Source organism: Rhinolophus hipposideros (genome assembly GCF_964194185.1).
Source record: "Rhinolophus hipposideros genome assembly, chromosome: 22".
In the NCBI taxonomy this organism is placed as follows: domain Eukaryota; kingdom Metazoa; phylum Chordata; class Mammalia; order Chiroptera; family Rhinolophidae; genus Rhinolophus; species Rhinolophus hipposideros.
The window spans coordinates 14,764,965-14,784,337 of record NC_138068.1 but is presented as its reverse complement, the minus strand read 5'-3'; the positions used below and the strand labels follow the sequence as shown (position 1 = coordinate 14,784,337).

The following is a 19,373-nucleotide window of genomic DNA, read 5'->3' as shown; positions in this document are numbered from 1 at the left end:
CTGGGGCTCATGCAGAAAGGGGGGAGAAATAAACAAGGAATGGGCGATAGGATCTGAACATCTAAAGCAATTTCCTTGGAAATTCCTCTTTCAACATCCTGGGCCTTCATCACTTTTAAAATTATAAGAGTAATATGTGTGTTTGATCTAAAAATTTGAGTACTGTTTTTCTGACTATAAATATACATATACATATATTTGTATGTATTTACTATAATAAGCATCGTATCTATTATATGGTTCCCATGCCCTTAAAAATTCTTACCAAGCATGTTTTTCATAGCTGCATAATTTTCCACAATAAGGAAATATCACACTTTAACCCATCTGTCAATTGTTGGGCACTTAAGATTTTTCACTTTTTACCTATTATAGATAACAGTGTGAAGAGTATCTTTATACTCTTTGTCCAAAATGTATAATTATCCATAGGAATTGCTCCTGGAAGGTTTGAGAAGTATGATCATTTTTCAGTCTTCTGATAACATACTGCCAAGTTGCTTTCTAGGACAGCTGGCAGCTTCTCTCTTCTGGGCATACAGCCATCAAGATAAAGCACCATCAGCTCCCCTTCTGGATTGTGGGTATCAATGGCACATGCCTGAAGCTGATGCTTTTGGTCTGTCTGTCCAGCCTGACCATTTCCTAATGACACCTCCTTTCTCTCTCACTCGTCACCTCCTTCCTTCCCAAATCAAGGAACAATGTTAAGACCTCTGGAGGCTCTCCAGCCCTACTCCTATGCAACTTCTTTGCTGGCAAAGAAGAGGCATGACGCTCATACTTTTCCTTCAGTGGAGGGCAAGGGCCATGTAGAGGAAAAGGAGGGACTGACCTTGAGTTGCAATGTAGTGCCGAGGTCGGTGGTAACCCTGGATAACAGAGAAAAGCACAGTGAAAGCTTGCAAATGGTGCAATATCAGTAATGAACATTTCCAAGACCTGACATCTTCACAGGCAAAATGAGAATAGCATTAGACATTTCCCAGAGAAGGGGCCAACATTAAATAAGATAATGCATACAAGGTGCCTAGTAAATCACTACATGTTAGCTATTACTATGTAACTGTAGTTGTAAGAGGCCCATACAGGCTCGTCTTGGAGCCAGTGGACTGGGAGCAAAAACTGGATGGGTATCATTCATGCTTGTGCACCCAGAAAGAGGTAGAGAAGGAATTTTTGGGCTTCTGTGGGACATCAACCACCAAAAAGTCTTTCCTGAGCCATGATTGTATTGAGAACACTGCGCCAGGCCCTGTAGGGTACCCGAGAGAAGAAAATGATTGCATTGTTGGCTCCTTGCATTAGTGACACTTAGAAAAAGACTATTGGGATGGATGTTATAGTGCCTCTCTGTGAGACATGGGTGGGCTTGGAATTGAAGTCCCGTTCATCGGGGAGAGACCCTGTAGGTGTGACCTAGAGACTGATAAAGCCACTTTCTGATTCAGAGAATCAGCCAGTTTCTGATTTCCGTGTATGTTTCAGAAGGCTCTAATAGGCCCCGCTGGGCTCTGGTGTGGGCTTACTCTGTTGCCCGCCAATCCTCATTACTGGTGAAGAGGCTGAAGACAACTTTCTCTTCTGCGGGCAGGGCACACATGGAAGGCCCCTTTTCTTGCTACACAGAGGAAGTATATCATACTGGGTAGGAGTTCAAGTTTTGGAGACAGATCTGCCTATCGTATACATAACATTGAACATAACTAGCATTTATTGAATGGATGGACGGATGGATGGATGGATAAATTAAAAAACAAAACAACAAAACAGAGATACCAATTATGGAGCTTGTTGGTGGAGAGGTTCTTGACAGTCCTGAAATCCACTTTCCTGCATGGTTAACCATCTCAGGAGTAAAGAAGTCCTATACTTTGAGGAATGCCTATTTCTGCTGTAAGCGTTGGTGATCAGTCTTTCTGCACTGTTGAGGTGCATGAGCTGCCTCATGGACCCCTTCTTTGGGAACTAAGCCAGAAGTGCCATCTGTATGGTGAGTGGTGAAATAGACATGGCGTCTCTGAAGTTGTGGTTCTGATTCAGAGACGAATTTCTGAGTCCCCTGTGTATGTCTTTATCTCAGTTTTCCACTTGCTCCATAAATATTTACTTAGTACCTTCTAATTACTGGGCGTACTACAGTGTTGCTTGGGTGGATTGTTGGTACCCCCAAGGCCAATATTATGACCAGAACTGTTGGACTAACCATTAGGAATCAACAGCTCCCCCTAAGCATTTTGAATATTCCTATCTTCTTAGGCTGTCAGCTTCTTGAGGACAAACAATGCCTCTTAAGTTCTAAAAAAATTTTCCATGGAGCCTGGTACAGTGTGAAACTCAAGAGCCCAGGGCCAAGAAACAAGCTTGTTGAGAGACCAACTAGAAAGGCAGCCTGGCCTGGTGGTTACGTGCAGACTCTGGACCTCACTTACTGGGTTTGTAATCCTGGCTGTGTCCCTTACAGGCTGTGAGGTCTGGGGCAAATTACTTAACCTTCTGCCTCAACTGACTTTTTGCTGTTAAATAGGGGATAATAGGATTTACATCATAGCGTTGCTGAGACATGGGAGGTAAGAAGGAAGGGGAGAGGTCTGAAGAGCTATCTGTTCATCCAAGTCAAGATGGATAGGCTTTCCCAGGCTCACAGGAAGAATGAGACTCTGGGAGTTTTCTTGAGGAGGTTTGGGAACAGAAAATAGTACTGAGAGTGTGGAACGATGCGGTCTGTTAAATCCACCCTCTTCTGTCATCCCATCATCACTTCTCACAGTGTTCGTCCTCCCTAACCTGGGCCACGGCACCAGTCTCTTGCCGGCCTCCCTGCCTTCAGTCTGGTCCCATGGCCCACCTCCTTCCTGCCAGAGTGACCTTCCCATGCACATCTGATTACGGTATTTCCCCACATAAAAGCCTGCAGTGGCTCCCCATTGCCGGCATAGTAATGTCCAAACGCCGTAGCTCGGGACTAGTCATCCATCTCCATTCTCATCTCCAGCCTCATTTCCAGTTGTCCCTCTCCATCCCAGCCCACAAACACATGTACCCTATGTCCCAGCTTCCCACACTGCACTTCAAAAGAGACCTCCTTCCTGCTGAGCGGTCCTGCAGGACTTTCTATATGCCCAGTTAACACACTTACAACATGTACCACCCTAAGTTTTTTGTGCTTTTCTCCTTCTGGGCCATGGGACAGGGCACCCAGAGCTGGGTGCAATTTTCAGCAAAGGCTGTTTGGTGGCATTCAGGTATGAATATGTCTTTGAGGTGAGATTGAGGTACTCCCTTAAGGCATGGGTTAGAAGACCAGAGCCCCTCTGGAGGAAATTGATTTGGAAGATTCTCGTGTGCTTGGAAGTCAACGGGATGAAATTCTGAGCAAGAAATTCACATTGCAGTTGTGGGGTTAGAGGACTTGGGTTCACCATTTTGTTCATTCATTTGTTTGCTCAATCATTCAACACTCACTCAGCAAGTGTAAACTGAGTACTTCCTTTTATGCACAAGGCACTGGAAATATAAAAGTGACCCAGATGGATGTGGGCTCTGCTTCTGAGCAACTTACAGACATCAACAAACTGGGGGAAGGGAAGATGGGGGAGGTGTGTGGCGCTCCCATGGGGAGCCACCTCTGCCGAGGAGGCCAGAGAAGTGTTCTCTGAAGTTGTGGTGGCTGAATTGCCTCTCGACGTCCCTGTTCTTCCCATTTCATCCTTTCAGCAACAGTCTCAGTTTTACTACCACTCTCCCCATGGCTCACTGGCTGTCTTGCTCTTCTTCAGAAACAGCGATCATGTTTCTGCCTAGAGGCCTTAGCACTGGCCATTCCCTGTGCCTGCTGGGTCTGTCCCCAGGTCACTGAGCGGTTTGCACTCTCCCTCCATCCAGACTTCTGCTCTGCTGGCAGTCACCTCCCCAGACAGCCCTTCCCTGACCACCTGTCAGCCTCTTTCTGCTTTCTCTGGTTTACTTTTTTCAGTGCACAAATGGCATACCATGCTTTGCTTATTTACATGCTAACAGTCTATGTCCCCAGTTGAACGGGAGCTCCAACAGGCAGGGCTATGCCCAGTGAAGTCTGCCTGGGCCACCAGCCTTGACAAATACATATCGAACGCACGCATGCATGCCGCATGCCTGCCCCCAGGCTGCATCTGAGTAAAGAGACTCTCTCTGGCCTCCAAGAACCCATACAGTCTCCGCAGAGAAAACATTCTAACCATGAACAACACTCCTCAGCCATAGTGATGAAAGGAAATGAACTGCTCAATTGGGGCTCCTCTGGGGATTTGCCCGGAGCTGGACAGAAAACTTCCTAACCTGAAAAGAACTCTGCGTTCATTTAAGTCCTACCTCTCCTGCACGCAGACCGACTGCCAACCAGCCCCGAGCCTGCCTCCATCTGTCTGTGAGCAAGGGGAAAGAGGTTTGCATCCAAAACGCATTTATCTCACGCTGCACTCATGTATCTGTTATTTACTGGGGACCCAGATACAATATTTATTTCCAGACTGGTAATTTATAACAGATTCAAGTGGCCAGTACATCCTCGGGGGCGCAGACAAACCTGCCAGCGGGGTGGTTTGGACGGTAGCGGAACCACGGCTGCTGGAGGCACAGACAGGGCGGGCCCCATCCAGCTCATTATCCACATGGAGTCGTTTGCATGGATTGTCAAGGTCTGGTTGTGGATAAATGATCCTATGGTGGACAGGGAGTTCTTTAGAGAGCTGGGAGGGTTTCCGCTGGGGTGGAGGCCAGGACAAAGAGGTGAGGAGGAGATAGCTGTCCCGAGCACTGGCTTCCCAGGAATCCCCATTGAAACCCCAGGGACTAACTTTGCTGGAGTAGATAGTAGGTGATTCTCCTACCCTCCACCCTGTATCGGGAACTCTGTGCTGGAGAGGGCTTGCACTTGCTGTGCTCTCTGTCCCTCCATGTCCCCACTCTTCCCTTCCAAGCTCTGCTCTGTGCCGTGGAGGCTGACCTGTATGGATCACGCCATCAACTTCCATGCCTTCCGGCTTCTGGTTGGTGTTGGTCCATGGGGCACAGAAGCAGGAGCTCAGAGGCCTTGAGGAGCTTGGGGTGTATGTTCTTTTACGTCCCTCCTTGTCAGGTCACCGTGGATTGGCCTTGACTCTCTATCAAAGGCTACAGCTCCTACCAAGGGAGCTACAGCTCTCCTTACATCTACTCTCTCCCTCTCTAGGCCCGGAGCTCCCTGTTGTGGGGTACACTGCACCCCACCCTGTTTCCATCCGGTTGGTTTCCCTTAATCTATTTCCACCCTTGTTAACCTCTCCTGGGTTACTCCCTTTGAGTGAGCCTGTTTCCCGGTGAGGTCCTGACAGATACTTTACATCACTTATCAAATGCTTCTGGGGTGGCGTTATTATCCCATTTTACAGATATCAGAACGAGTAAATAATTTACCCAAGATCATAAAGCTAGTAAGCTGAAATGCCCAGATTCCACAGGCCCTACAAGGATTGAATTCATAACTTGGGTCTTGTGAGCCCTTGACCATAACCACTGAGATCCAACACATGTTAAACAGCACATATGAAGGCACCACCTAGCAGAGGCTGTTTGGCCGCTCGGCATGAGCTACTCCTTAAAGAGAGAGGGAGAAGGTTGTGGTGTGTCCTAGGTGGGCAGAGAACTGGATTCTAGCTAGATGACCTTGAGCAAGGCTCCTAACCTTGACTTCTGGTCTCTTTTCCTACTGGCTTGCAGGATGCCCTATGATGCTAGAACCTGGCAGAAAGGGGAGGCATTGTTACTGTAGATGTTGCCGAGACTCACTTGCATTTCCAGGAATCTCATTTGTTGCCTATGAAATACCACAGCTTGTCTTGGCTCTTCACCAGATGAATGGCTCTTCATTCATTCAGATGTTCACTCACCTTTGGATCGAGTGTCTATCTAGAAAACTAACTTTTGCTGGAGGTTATCAGATGACAAATGCAGGATATGGCAAGTTGGGCAGCAGACCCCACGTGGGCCATGGCCGCAGGGCTGACACATCCATTCAGTGGTAGATGAGGCCAAGCGGAAATGGAAGGAAACAACTCAGTCTGGTTCAGCACATGCTGGCCCAGTGCCCACTGTGTGCTGGCTGCACAGTGGTGCCCGGGAGTGGGTGGGGGGGGTGGGAGGAAGAAACGTGGATTAGGCATCACGTGGGTCTGGTTTGTCTCCTGGTTCTGCCGCTGACCAGCTGCGTGGCCTTAGACGAGCTTTGCAATCTCTTTAAATCTCAACTTCTCTTTCTGGAAAATGGCTGTGATTGCCTACCTTGGAGTATTGAGAGGTCTGAATAAACAGGCTCATTTCAACCCCCCCATCGTAGGTTTCAAGAGAGACTCACTTAGAGTTACGGGCTGTTGTCATTGCTTTATGTTTATTATTAAAGCCAGCAGAGCATGGTGGGGGAGGCACCCTGATTCAGACTCCTGCTCCCTCTTCTCTGCCCTCCTAGCAGTGTGATCCTGGATAAGTTATATGAGCCTCAGCTTACTCACCTGGAAATGGGAAGTACCAGCACTTGCTTTGTAAGGTTGTGATACTAGCGAAGGGAATGCTGGCATGTGAGAGGTGGTCAATACTTCTTAGGTTACTATCAACATTTCTTGCATGGCTGACTCTTATTCATTGGCTGAGGCAGCACTGTATCACCTCCTCCAGGAAGCCTTCACAGACTACCTCAACTCCCTCTTGAGGCTTTGATTCTCCTTTTCCCTCTAGCCCCTGCTCTGTGAGGGTCTCTTTCCTAATCTGACTCCCTCCCCAGACTTGAGTCCTTTGTGAGGTCTGTATTTCCAGCACACTAAGGGGGATTTGCTCAGTGTTTGTGAAATGAATACTAATACATGAGGGAAACGCAGAAGGTATGATGGGTGAATGCTCAGAGTGCTTTCTCCAGGCTGGAGACAGGCTGTTCAGAACTGTCCGTCTGCTTGTGAACATTCCTGAAGGGCCGAGATGGCAGAGATTGTGCCTATCTTGACTGAAACTGAAGCTCCATCCCCAGTTTCTGACCACATGTAGGCCCTTTGATAGCCAGGGTCCAGGCAGGGAACTAAAAACTGCTCCATGTTTCAGACAGAGGGCATTCAGTATCAGGAGTTGGTTACCCAGGTGACAGAGGAGCTGAAATGCCAAACCAGGAACAGCAGGGCAACCCAGAAACCCACAACAGCAGGAGAATGTGACCAGCCCTATGACTAGCCGATAATGAGAGACAGAGAAGCTACCAGAGCCCAAGAGCTGGGGCTGCCTGGCAGAGGCTAGCACTCTGGTGGGCCTGCTTGACGGACGCTGGAGGCAGCCACTGCTGGAGCGGCCGCCCAAGGAAGCAAGAGAGGAGGAGAAATACGCCGGTTCTCCTTCCTTTCACCTTCCAGTCTCCCATTAGCGCCTCCCTTGAAAGGGTCAGCTTGCTCTCCTTCCTGTACCACACACACACACTCACACACAGACACACATACTCATACACACAGACACACATACTCATACACACTCACAGACACACGCACGCATATACACACACACTCACACAGACACACACAGACACATAAACACTCACATAGACACACTCATACACTCTCACACTCTCACACACACACACTCATACACCTACACACAGACACATGCACTTACATATGCACAGAGAGACACACACAGAGACACACACTCATACACACACAGACACACATTCTCACACGGAGACACAAACATACTCATACACACGCATGCACGCACGCACACTCATGCCAGCAATACAAAGCAGAATGGGGAAGGACAAGGAATAGATCTGAGGGCAAACAGGCAAAGAACCAGTACAAGGCTCAATAAATGTTTGTTGAATGGACGAATCATCTGGTTCAGCCTAGCTTATGGGGAATTCAAGAGCAGGCCACTGCACTTTACAGCTCGTCTGTAAAAACACTTGGGAGTCAGAGAAGCCAAGGAGGATCTCTCGGCCATTCGTCAAGGTCTCTGGGCTCCGAGCTGAGGTCCTGAGAAGCCCGGTTCGCATCAGCCCTGCTGGCATGTCCACCAGGCCTCAGGGGCCACGCTCTCCCTTTGTAAACTTTCCCACGTCCATGGGCACCCATCTTGATTCCCGTTGTAATTGGCCCCTTTCTCGATGGTGTCTGGAATACTGAAGCAGCCCCTTTCCTAGCTGGGTGTCCTAATCCCAGACTCTCTTCCCTCTGGTCTCTCTTATCCCTGGTGATACATAAGTCATCCCAAAGCTCAGCTCTTTAATCAACACCATTCAATCGCCGTTTCTTGCCTACAGGATAAAGTCTGGCGTCCTAAGTTTGATCACCGACCACCAATGATGTTGTTCCAACCCCATTTTCCATTATTCTCGTTATGTACTCATACTGACCTGTCACATATCTTTGCTTCCAGCTGCTACGTCTCGGCTGTGCTGTTCTAACCAGAGTCCCATCATCCCCCTCTTTGATTTTAAATGCTCCCAGCGCTTGAAGCTTTGGTTCATATCACATGTTTGCATTCCTGATGGAAGAAGCCATTTCCCCCCTCATCTCTGAATCCCTGTAGCATTTTCTCTGAACTGATGACAATCACTTCCTAGTTTGCCCTGGAATTATGGATGTGCATAGCTCATCCTCCTGCTTAAGTTTTAGAGGGTAGGTAGGACCATGGCATTTTTAGCGTTATGGTTCCCATAGCATCCAACAAACAGTAGGCACGTTTACATTTTTGTTGCCTAACTGGCTGCACCTTCAAATGAACGAATGGATGGATAAACAGATCACAAATGAATTAGTGGGTGAATACACACGACTGGCATCTGTCCTGGGTCTCCTGCAGAGCAGGCTACTCCAGCCAGCCTGAAAGAGGATGCAGCTTTATCTGGATGATTAACTTGGGTTACACGAATTATCCAAATCAGGAAGGATCCAGACAGCTCTGCACGTGTGCTGGCGAGGCCACCTTCTGGGGAAAGGCTGTGGGACAGCCATAGATCATAAGCCAACCCCAGCCCCGGGCTGCCCAGCCCCAGGAGGACCCTCACGTCAATGTAGTTGGCATTGATGTAGTCAGAGTGTGGGTCTCCATCCAACACCAGCAGCCTCACTCGGGAATGGTCATCTGCAGAGAGAACAGAAAACAAGGGGATGGGTGAGAAGGGGCGTTTGGGGGAGGCACCAGCCCTGCTCTCCTTCAGAGCAACCATTTATTAATTACTGCACACCAAGCATTATGCTACTTTGGTACACCCTCTCATCTCACCCCAGCACTGCCCTCATCACTTATCCTCATTTGCAGATGAGGAAGTTGAGGCTCAGGGAGATTGCTATGCCTTGAAAAGGACATGCGTGTACTTCTGTTTTTTCCACCTGCCCCCTAATTCTGGCTTTGTCATTCCCTACCCTTCCCTGCTTCTTTAAGTCTTAATGATTTTGCTATTACAATGGGATGGGAATACTTTCTCCGTAAGACCATGTAAAAGAGACTATATGGAAACACTCAGGAAGCGAGATTTGTTGAATTGGGATTAATACACTCTATTTTCATGCCTGCTTGAAAACCGCAAATCTACCTATTTTCCACATGGGCACAAATTGCTTTTCTTTTGCTTCTTGGAGTATTGTTTCAAGTAGATTGTTGGCCACATACTGTTATCAATACTATCATTCAAGTGAAGCCGACTAAATCATTACAAAAGAGGTCATCAATAACTAAAAATCATGTTACAGAGAATACCATTTCAAACACAATCTAGGCATAAACAAGATTTGCAGCCTTGGTCGATGGCACGCTTACTTCAATAACACCACATAAAAACTATTAAAAAAAAACTAGCGCAGCAGAAGAATCAGGCTAATCCTTTACAATTAATTAACATGAGCTCCGACATGAATAGACACATGCAAAGAAAACACCCCCACTGGGTCTGCTTGGGAGGGGGGCCCAGCTCCCTGCCCGGGTCACTGTACACATGTCACTGCATGTCACGGCATCCACTGGCCAGTGCACCTTCCGCTAGGGCAGGGCTGGGGCGCCAAGCAAGTGGGCTGGAGAGCTTTGAGCATCCCCAAGGGTTGCCAGGGGCCAGGGAGCTGGGGTCATCTTAGTGGGCTAGACTTACGCAGTACTTTGCAGTTTATACGCACACTTACTACTACTAACTGGAGCGCCCTGAGAACAGGGACACTAACTGTTGTGTTCCCTGCTCTGCCCGCTGCACCTCTACGTGTGACAGGTACTCAGTGATCGTATGACTGGATCGCCACCGTAGACTCTTACACTGATCCTGTGAGAGAAGCAGGCTGGGTGCTGTCAGCCCTTGTTATAAACGAGAAACTGAGGTACGCAAAGACTGACTGGCCACATGGCCAGTGGATGGTAGAGCTTGGCAGAGTGGGGTTTTCTTCACTCTGGGTCCAGGCACTCGGGCTTCCAAAGAACGGTCTCAGCAAATATCAGAAACCACTTCAAGTGTCCACAGCAAAATGAACTAACAACAGAGAAGTGGTTACCTGGGTGATGGAAAAGCTGAGAAGCCCAATGGAAGAAGGTGAAGTAACTCAGAGGTAAAGACCAGCACAGAGACCCGACCTCCCCAGGGATGATGGGATAGAGGAAGGAGGCTGAGTTCCAGAGCTCAGGGGCCTTGGGAACTGGAGCTGCAGGGAGCCTCTTGGGTGGAGCTAGATAAAAGGAGAAGCCACCTGGCTGCGAAAGGAGCCAGTGATTGGGACTGAGGGGGACAAATAGCGCTGCCTCTTCCTCTCTCCCGCCCTCCAGTCTTCCATCGGTGCATGTCATTGGCCAAACCCAGCCAGAAGCCAGTTGATGAGAGACTAAGAAATGCAACCTATGGGGTCAGTCCCCTGGTCGAGAAAGGTGAGCAGGAGAAGGCAAGGAATGGGTCTCAGGACGGGCAAACAGGTCCAGGAGTGGACAAAAACCTCCCCATAGCCATGGATTAATTAATTAATTAAAAATTATTCATTGAGCATCTGCCATATGCCAGACACTGTGCTAGACTCTGAGATACACTGGATGACACTTTTTAAACTCATCATAGGGCAGAGTTTCAGCAGAAGCAACTAGAGGGAGTAGGTGGGGTGTCTAAGTCACCCATTTGGGTGGGTGAGCGAGTGGGGGAGGAGTTTGAACTCCTTCATGGAGTTCATCGTAGGTACCAGAGACTTTACATACATTACCTTACTCCATCATTTATTCCCCCCAAAGAACTCGATAGGTTATTATAATAATACCATAACATTGTATTATTATTATTATTTTCATTTCATAGATGAAGAAACTGGAGCTCAGAGAGGTTAAGCGAGTTTCCCATGATACCCACCCTATAATTATGAGACTGGGATTCTATCTCAGCTCTGTCTGACCATGAACCCCTGTTCCGTCCACACAATGGTCCCTGGGCTTCTAGAATCTCATAGGTACTAACTACTCCTGGCATCTGTGCAAATGGTTGGTCCCCAGCTCATGCAGTATTACCCACGCCCCAGAGAGTGGGACTTCCTCAGGAACATCCCACCCAGCAGGGGTTCAGCAAGGCCCAGCTCTGAGTCCAGGCCTTGTCACCAGTGCTTATAAAATGCGTAAGCCTTAAAAAAGTGAAAATGCATATTGTGTTTTCATGCATTGGTCTCACTAATGACTTATTGATTCAAAAATCCCTTGTATTTATTGAGTTATGCTTGCTCCCAGGTCTATAGCACTGGGAACAGAGATTCTGGTTTAAAATGTTGAAAGGTAATTTTGTTTAATATACAGTGGAATTTAAAATATGAAAGCAAAAATCACTGAAAACAGAACACAATGAAACAAACATTTCTTTTAGTTAAATAGTTTTAAAGATGAAAGGTGCTTCTAACCCCCAGAGGAGATGATGTTTGCCAATATCTCCTCTTTGTTCATTTATTAAGAACACATTTACTGAGCACCTACTATGTGCAGGCTTGTTGAAGGGACTCAGAACATGTTATCAAAGTGACACTCATACTTAAGGTGTTTGTCAGTGTTGTGAGGGAGACAGACTGTACATGGAAGTGGAAGTCCAAGGTCTACAAAGTGGAGAATGGAGGGTTTGGGGGGTGATGTGTGAATGAGGAATTAAAAGTAAAGCTTGACCAGTGGGCAATGAGGAAGGGTCTTTCCGTTGGAGGACATGGCGAGAGTGAAGAGATCCTGACAAAGTGCAGAGATCCTGAGAAAACAAGCACATTGGGTGATCTAAAAAGTTTCCTGTCTTAGAAACAGAGTATGAAGGAATTAGCAATGGGAGAACCGACAGAGGAGGTGGGCAGGGACTAGAATACAGAGGTCTCTCCATGCCATGTTAAGGCAGTTCAATGCACGTAACCATGCTGGGCTCTGCAGGGCATCCAAATACAGACTCTGTTTTCTGAGACTGTGAAAGGCTATTTTAGTATGAAATGACCAAGATTCATTCCTGCATGAGCTAACCTGTGCCAAGTAGGATACTCTGGTGATGTGAGGTATGAAGCTAAGGGTCAGAGCTGGGTTCACATCTTAGCTCCATCGCTCGGTAAAGTCAATTGGTCTCTCTTAGCCTTTGGTTCCTTACCAAAAACGGGGAGTGGGGGTCAATACTACATAGTAGCTCACAGACTATTGGGAGGATTAAATGAGGAAACTCAGGCATAGAAAGTATGAGAACATTCATACTTTCAAGAGAATGAAAAGACAAGCCACAGACTTGGAAAATATACTTGCAGAAGACATATCTGATAGGGGCAGCCGGATGGCTCAGTTGGTTAGAGCACGAGCTCTCCACAACAAGGTTGCCGGTTCAATTCCCGCATGGGATGGTGGGGCTGCGCCCCCAGCAACTAAGATTGAAAACAGCGACTGGCCTTGGAGCTAAGCTGCGCCCTCCACAACTAGATTGAAGGACAACGATGATGGGTCCTGGAGAAACACACCGTTTCCCCATACATACATACATACATACATACATACATACATACATACATAAATAAATAAATAAATAAATAAAAGACATATCTGATAAAGGACTTGCATCCACGAGGTACAAATATACTCTTAAAACTCAACGATAAGAAAACAAATGACCCAATTAAAAAATGGGCAAAAGATCTGAACAGATACCGTACCAAAAAAGATATACAGGTGGCAAATAAGCATATAAAAAGTGTTCAACGTCATATGTCATAGGGGATTAAAAATTAAAACAATGAGACACCTCTACACACCTACTAGAATGGCCCAAATCCAGAACACTGACAACACCAAATGCTGGAGAGGATGTGGAGCAACAGGAACCCTCAGTCATTGCTGGTGGGAATGCAAAATGGTACAGCCACTTTGGAAGACAGTTTCTTCCCAAACCAAACAGACTCTTATCATAGAGTCCAGCAATTGCTATCTCTGGTATTTACCCAGAGGAGTTGAAAACTTACGTCCACACAAAAACCTGCATGAGAATGTTTATAGCAGTTTTATTCACAATTACCAAAACCAAGGCGTCTTTCCCTGGGTCAACGGATGAACATCTGGACAATGAAACATTATTGAATGATATCAAGAAAATGAATTGTCAAGCCATGAAAAGACCCGGAGGAAACTTAAATGTGTACTGCTAAGTGAAGAATGCGTCTGAAAAGGTTTCGTCGTGTATAATTCTAACTCGACGGCATTCTGGAAAAGGCAAAACTATGGAGACAGTAAAAAAATCAGTGGTTGCCAGAGACTTAGAGGGAGGGAGGAATAGGTGAAGCATGGCATTTTTAGGGCAGTGAAAGTATCCTGTATGATGCCATGATGGTGGATACATGACATTCGACATTTGTAAATACCAAAGAACTGTACAGCACGAGGAGTGAACTCCGTGAACTATGGACTTCAGCTAATACTAATGGGTCAATGTTGGCTTATCAGTTATAACAAACATATCACAGCAGTTCAAGGTGTTAATAACAGGAGAAACTGGAGGTGTATGGGAACAGAGCATATGGGAACTCTGTACATTCTGCTCCATTTTTCTGTAAATCTAAAATTCTAAAAAATGTGAGAACAGTGCTGGGTACATAGCAGGTGCTTAATAAATGGGGCGGGGGGTTGTTGGCTGGACGTGAAGCAGGTCGTGAGGTATTGGCAGAGATGCTTAGAAATTTAGGGCTCCCCATTTGCCCTTCTTCCCAGACATAAACCTCCCTTGGTGCAAAGGCAGTGCTGTGTGTGTGCCTCGTTTAAGGGCAGAATCCAGCCATGGTTTGTCGGAAAGGCATCGCAAAGAGTGTCCTCATGGTTTATTTATTCCTTCTGGGAGATGCTAATATTATTCTGTGTCCCCTTCCTCGTCTAACTTTATGTAATTAGATGGATAAAAATTGTGTTTATGCACACGCACATGGAGAGGGATGGGGCAGCGGACGACGTGAAGTTTATACAAGGTAATTTACAAGCAGCCCAGAACATTCATTACGCTCTATCTACATTTTGCAAGCTTGAAAAACAGCTCAATTGGAACTCCTCGTTTGATATTCAAGACAAGAAGAATTGAGAAGAGTCACATAGAGGAGAAGCAAACTCCTTCACAGTGAGGTAAGAGGGAGGTGCAGGAGCCTGACTCCACCTGGCTCTCAGGGGCTGGTGGGGAGGAGAGAACCGCTGGCAGCCGGTAGAAGGAAGACATACTACAAAGACATGGCGATCCAAAGGGCCCCTCAAACACGGCAGAAACATCACCCCTCCTGCAATCAATCTGTTCCTTGTAGTTTTAGGAAAAACACCAGGGATATGTTGGCAAATGTTTAACAAACAGCTCTCTGGAGGAAACAAGGCCCTGACCTGTAACGGCTGCTGATTTCTGTGGTATAAATACTCCTACTCTGACTGATTCCAAGCTACCAACATGACATCAACTAGCTCACAAAATTACTGACAATTGAACAATCTGTGCTTGCAAGCTGCTAGGAATGAGCTCCAGGACACCGCTGACAGAGAATAAAGCCTTACCAGATCCCACAATGCCTTGCCTGTGGGACCCACTTCCCAGTCCAGCCTCATGCCCTGCTCCCCGTGCCCTTCTTTCGGTTGCTCACACGCATGATGTCTGCTCTGACCTCAGGGCCTTTGAACGTGTTAAGGAACACCCCAAACCCCATAGGCTGGCGACATCTCATTCTTCAACCCTCCCGTGTGATCTCTCCATCCCGGACTCCGATAGCTCCCTGTACTTGCCTTCCACGTTCTTCCGGCAGTTGCATTTCCGTAACCGATTAACCTCTGGCTCCCCTTCATACCCTATCTAAGGAAGGGCACCTCATTTATTGAATTCCTCTACGGTGTGTGGCACATAGCAGGTGCTCGATCATTATCTGTTCAGTAAATGAGTTCATATTTACGCCTGAAAGGCTGAGAAACAGAACGGGGCAGGCACCTTGCTTACAACCATGCAGTTGATTTGGGTGACCTGTCCTGGGGCCCATGGCTTTTCCCTCTACACAAGGCTGCCTGGATCCTGTACTCAAGTTTTTCCTCTTCTCAGAGTGGACTCCTCACCCCAGCTGAAGACCCAGCATGTCGTGTCTCAAGATTGGCGGCCAATTCTTGCCGTCAGCAGCAGAGAGGTCAAGGATTGGGTGGGCTCTGGAGGCAGACCTGACTGCCACACACTAACCATATTACCTGGGGCAAGTTTCTTACCTTCCCTGAGCCTCAATTTACCCAACTATAACACCAAAATCACATCTACCTTAGCAGACTATTCTAAGAAGTAAAAGAGGAAAGAAGCAAAAGTAGCTGGGTGTTGTAAGAAACCAACATAAATGTATTCAATTCAATTTTATAGTTACTCTAGACCAGCGGTTTTCAAAAAATAGCCTTTTAACCAATGGCATCAGCAACATCTGGGAACTCGTTGGAAATGAAAATACTTGAGTCTCAGCCCAGACCCGCTGAATCATAAACTCCAAGGTGGGGCCCAGCAATCTGCATTTTAACAAGGCCCCCAAGAGATTCTAATCACACTCAGGTTCTAATGTTCAGACCAGTCCAGTTATTTAGCATAGAAGTGTCCTGACTATTCACTTCCATTTGTCTTGGGAAAGACCAAAAGACCTACTGGAACTGGGCTATAAGACTAGAGATGCACCTGGTGTTAGGCGGTAAGGTATGGGAATTAGCCTGTGTGGAGCGTGTAAGACTCCAGGTACTATTCTAGAGGCCTGAAGGATGCCTGAGAATAGCGCTCAATAACATCCAGTAGGTCATGTGGTTCTCACAGTAACCCTGCGAGTGTGTGTATCCTAACCCATTTTATGGATGAGAAACTCAAGGCTCCAAGAAGTCTAACAACTCAGGAGGAGCTTCCTTCTAGAGTGTGTGATGGGGTCCCTATCCCTTCTAGAACCCCAAGACCTGTGGCCTCCACAGCCTCCCAGGCCAGTTCTGACTCCAACACTTGTCCCATCCTTTGTGTCCCCATGCCCGCCCAGAGGAGAGCGCTCCGTTTCCTCCTTTGCACAGTTCTACCTCTCAAAACAAATCACAGCTCCTCTTCCCTTCCCCCATCATCAAAGGTAGCCCAAGAAGTCATGCTTCTCAAGTCACATCCATTTAAAGAGAGAATCACTCCAAACAGGTGGGGCAGGGGAGACGCTATCATTTGGATATGTGATATTCTTTCTTCCTGTCTTTTGGGCACTGAGGAGGGTAAAGAAAAGGTATGATTTTTCAGAGGAAAGAGATTTGACTCATTACAATGAATTGTGGGGCTGAAAAAAAATCATTTTATAGAAGAACTGGAAATGTTAATGCCATCATCTTGCACGGGAGAAGAGGGAGGAAGCAGGTAATTCTGCCGAGACAGCCTGGGTACCTCATTGAAGCTAAAGGTCTGCACATTCAATCTTGATTGAATTGCCACTATCGAGAGAGAGGGTGGCTTGGGTACGAGAGGGAAACAGCCCTATATTCTGTGCACCTCCTGGTTCTGTTAATTCCATGCTAACTGAGGTTGGGCAGCTCCCCTCTGCAGCGCCCAACAGATGAAACCTTTGGTGGAAGGAGAGGGGCAGAGCACTGAGAGGAGTTCGAAGGGCAGAGTCCCATCTGATGAATGATTGTTTCAGGCAAAGCCCCGCTCAGAGACTGACAGAAGAATGGAGGCCACGAGCTGGGAGCTCTGAACGAGGTACCCACTTTGTCACCCCAGAAATCAGCAGAGAAATCTGTGAGCAAAAAGCCTCTGGGTTTGTTTCGAACCCACATTCTTCCCCGGAAGTCAGGACAGCCTCTGCCCAGTCTGCCATCTGTTCTGAGGTCAGAGCCCTTACCACGTTATCCCCCAAGAGCACGGAGGGGCACAGAGGGGTCCCTGGGGAGGGGCACGAGCCCAGAGCTCTGGTTGTCACTGTCCTGCAGACTCACTGCGTGATCTCAGGTCGGGTTCTGAATCTCTGGACCGTCTCTCCTTGTCTGTGAACTCAGAGAGCCCAGGCTAAGTCTCACGTAGGTTTAAAAACCTGCACACCAGATTGAGAGTCAATATTCATCCATCTTAATTTGTCCTCTTTGCAACGAGAGGAGAGAAACTGAGGGCCAGAGAGACGAAGTGACCTTGCTGAAAGTCATGAATGAGGTAAAGGGCAGAACTGAGACGAGCTTGAGGGTCCAATACTCATGAGGGTCCAATGCTCCAGTACACCTGAGCCCAGGGGTCGTCTTAGGTTACGGGAGAAGAAATCTTAGGAGATGGACCAGGTCTCTTGCTGGTCCTTCAGACCACCCCCAGCTTTCTGTACCTGGTTTCTAATCCAGGGGCTGATCTCTGTGGACAAGACTGGGGGTTCTCAAAATTAAGCGTGCATTAGCGTCACCTGGAGAGCTTTGAGAAACACAGGTGCCTGGACCCCACCCGCAGAATTTGAATCAGTAGCTTTGGGCTGGGCAAGAATGAGCATTTCTAACAGACTCCCACGTGATGCTGGCGCCGCTGCTCCAGGGAGCACACTTTGAGAACCAGTGGACGAGGTCTGCTGATTCTCTTGCCCACTGGCTTCCAGTTGCGTTTAGCCAAAGGAAAGTATAGGCAGAAGACTGGACAAAAAGAAGAGAGTGTGATCGAGGACCTTATTCCTTCTGCTCTCTTTGTTGGGGTCACCATGGGTGCCTTGCGACACCACTAAATGTCTCACCTCCAATTAGGTCATCTTTCTCTGCGTCTTGGTAATCTCTCCCGACTGCATCCTGTATGGCCTAAGGGTGGTATTAGCCCCAGGGTACCCCACCATTCCTTATAGTCTCCCTACAGCTGACTTACCCTTTTATAAAAAAAATTCACTTGATTAAATTCTCCTCAAATCCCCCCATTTGAGGTGCCCATCTGTTTCCTGCTGGGACCCTGCCTGATCCCAGAGGGGGAGCCATATTCTGTAAACTCTGCAACCCCCGAGATCACTTCCTTCCCTCAGTGTAATTTCCTCCTGCCGCTCTAGAAAGCCCCCTCCAGAACTTCCACATGGGGAATGCTTTCGTATTTTTGCAATTTCCCCTTGTTCACAGTCTCTGTCCAGAGCTACTTGAAAGCAAAGAACTCTTTGTTCTGTTTCCCCATTCATTTCCTTCCCTTTCACTTCCTTTCCATTTCCAGTCTCTGGAAACCCCACTGTCTCTATTACTAAATTCTAAACAGAATCATCTGGAAGAAAGGGCTTATTTAGCCAAGGTTTCTCTTGCATTGCTCATTGACAGGCAGTGCCCTCCCTCCCTCTCTTCTCCTTTAATCTTTTCTGTTCTCCCTGGCCTGGGCCTTTGTCCTCCACTCCAGCCTTTCAGTACTCTGGGTTCCTTAGGATGCTAATCACAGCCGGTTTTCTTCTTGTGCCGAGAATATTTCTATTTATCAAGACAGGGCAGACTTCGCCTTGGGAAGGAACACGTGGAAGGGCAGGTACCCTTTCCAGTCCTCGGGGCTGTTTCTCTTTTACCTTTCTCATTTCAATTCCAGGACTTGGTCTTCTTTCTTGGTTCCCCTGAATATCTGATGCTGCTTTTGCACCCACTGGTTACCTTGGAACTGTCTCAGCACTGAGCACAAACCTGCTTCAGGCCCGATTTGTTGCAGAATTATTGACCCTTCAGTTAGAAAGTAGATTCAGGTTTATTTAAGCCCATCTGGGTGGTGTCATCAAGTGTTAGAATTTCCTCTGCTTCCGTCTGGGTTTCCCCAGAAGTAGATGTAAGGATTCCAGTGCAAGTAGTTTTATAATAGGAGGAGAAGGGGGCACCCGTGGGAAAAGGGGCGAGGGAGACAGCCAAGTGAAGGCAGCCCAGAAAGGGTGAGGTGTCAAGTCCTTCACTATTGTGGG

The 19,373-nt window shown here is 47.4% G+C and overlaps 1 protein-coding gene across 18 annotated transcripts in view; it reads right to left on the bottom strand.

The window, feature by feature from the left end:
* The window catches only part of PTPRT (protein tyrosine phosphatase receptor type T), a 965,600-nt gene that overhangs the window by 42,219 nt on the left and 904,008 nt on the right, over positions 1 to 19,373 (bottom strand). For all 18 annotated transcript variants that reach the window (XM_081034722.1, XM_081034718.1, XM_081034731.1 and 15 more), the window contains 2 exons: positions 9,056 to 9,132; positions 836 to 872 (listed from right to left, as the gene is read on the bottom strand). In XM_081034722.1, coding sequence (XP_080890848.1) covers positions 836 to 872; positions 9,056 to 9,132 — 114 coding nt within the window. The remainder of the gene's footprint in view (positions 1 to 835; positions 873 to 9,055; positions 9,133 to 19,373) is intronic.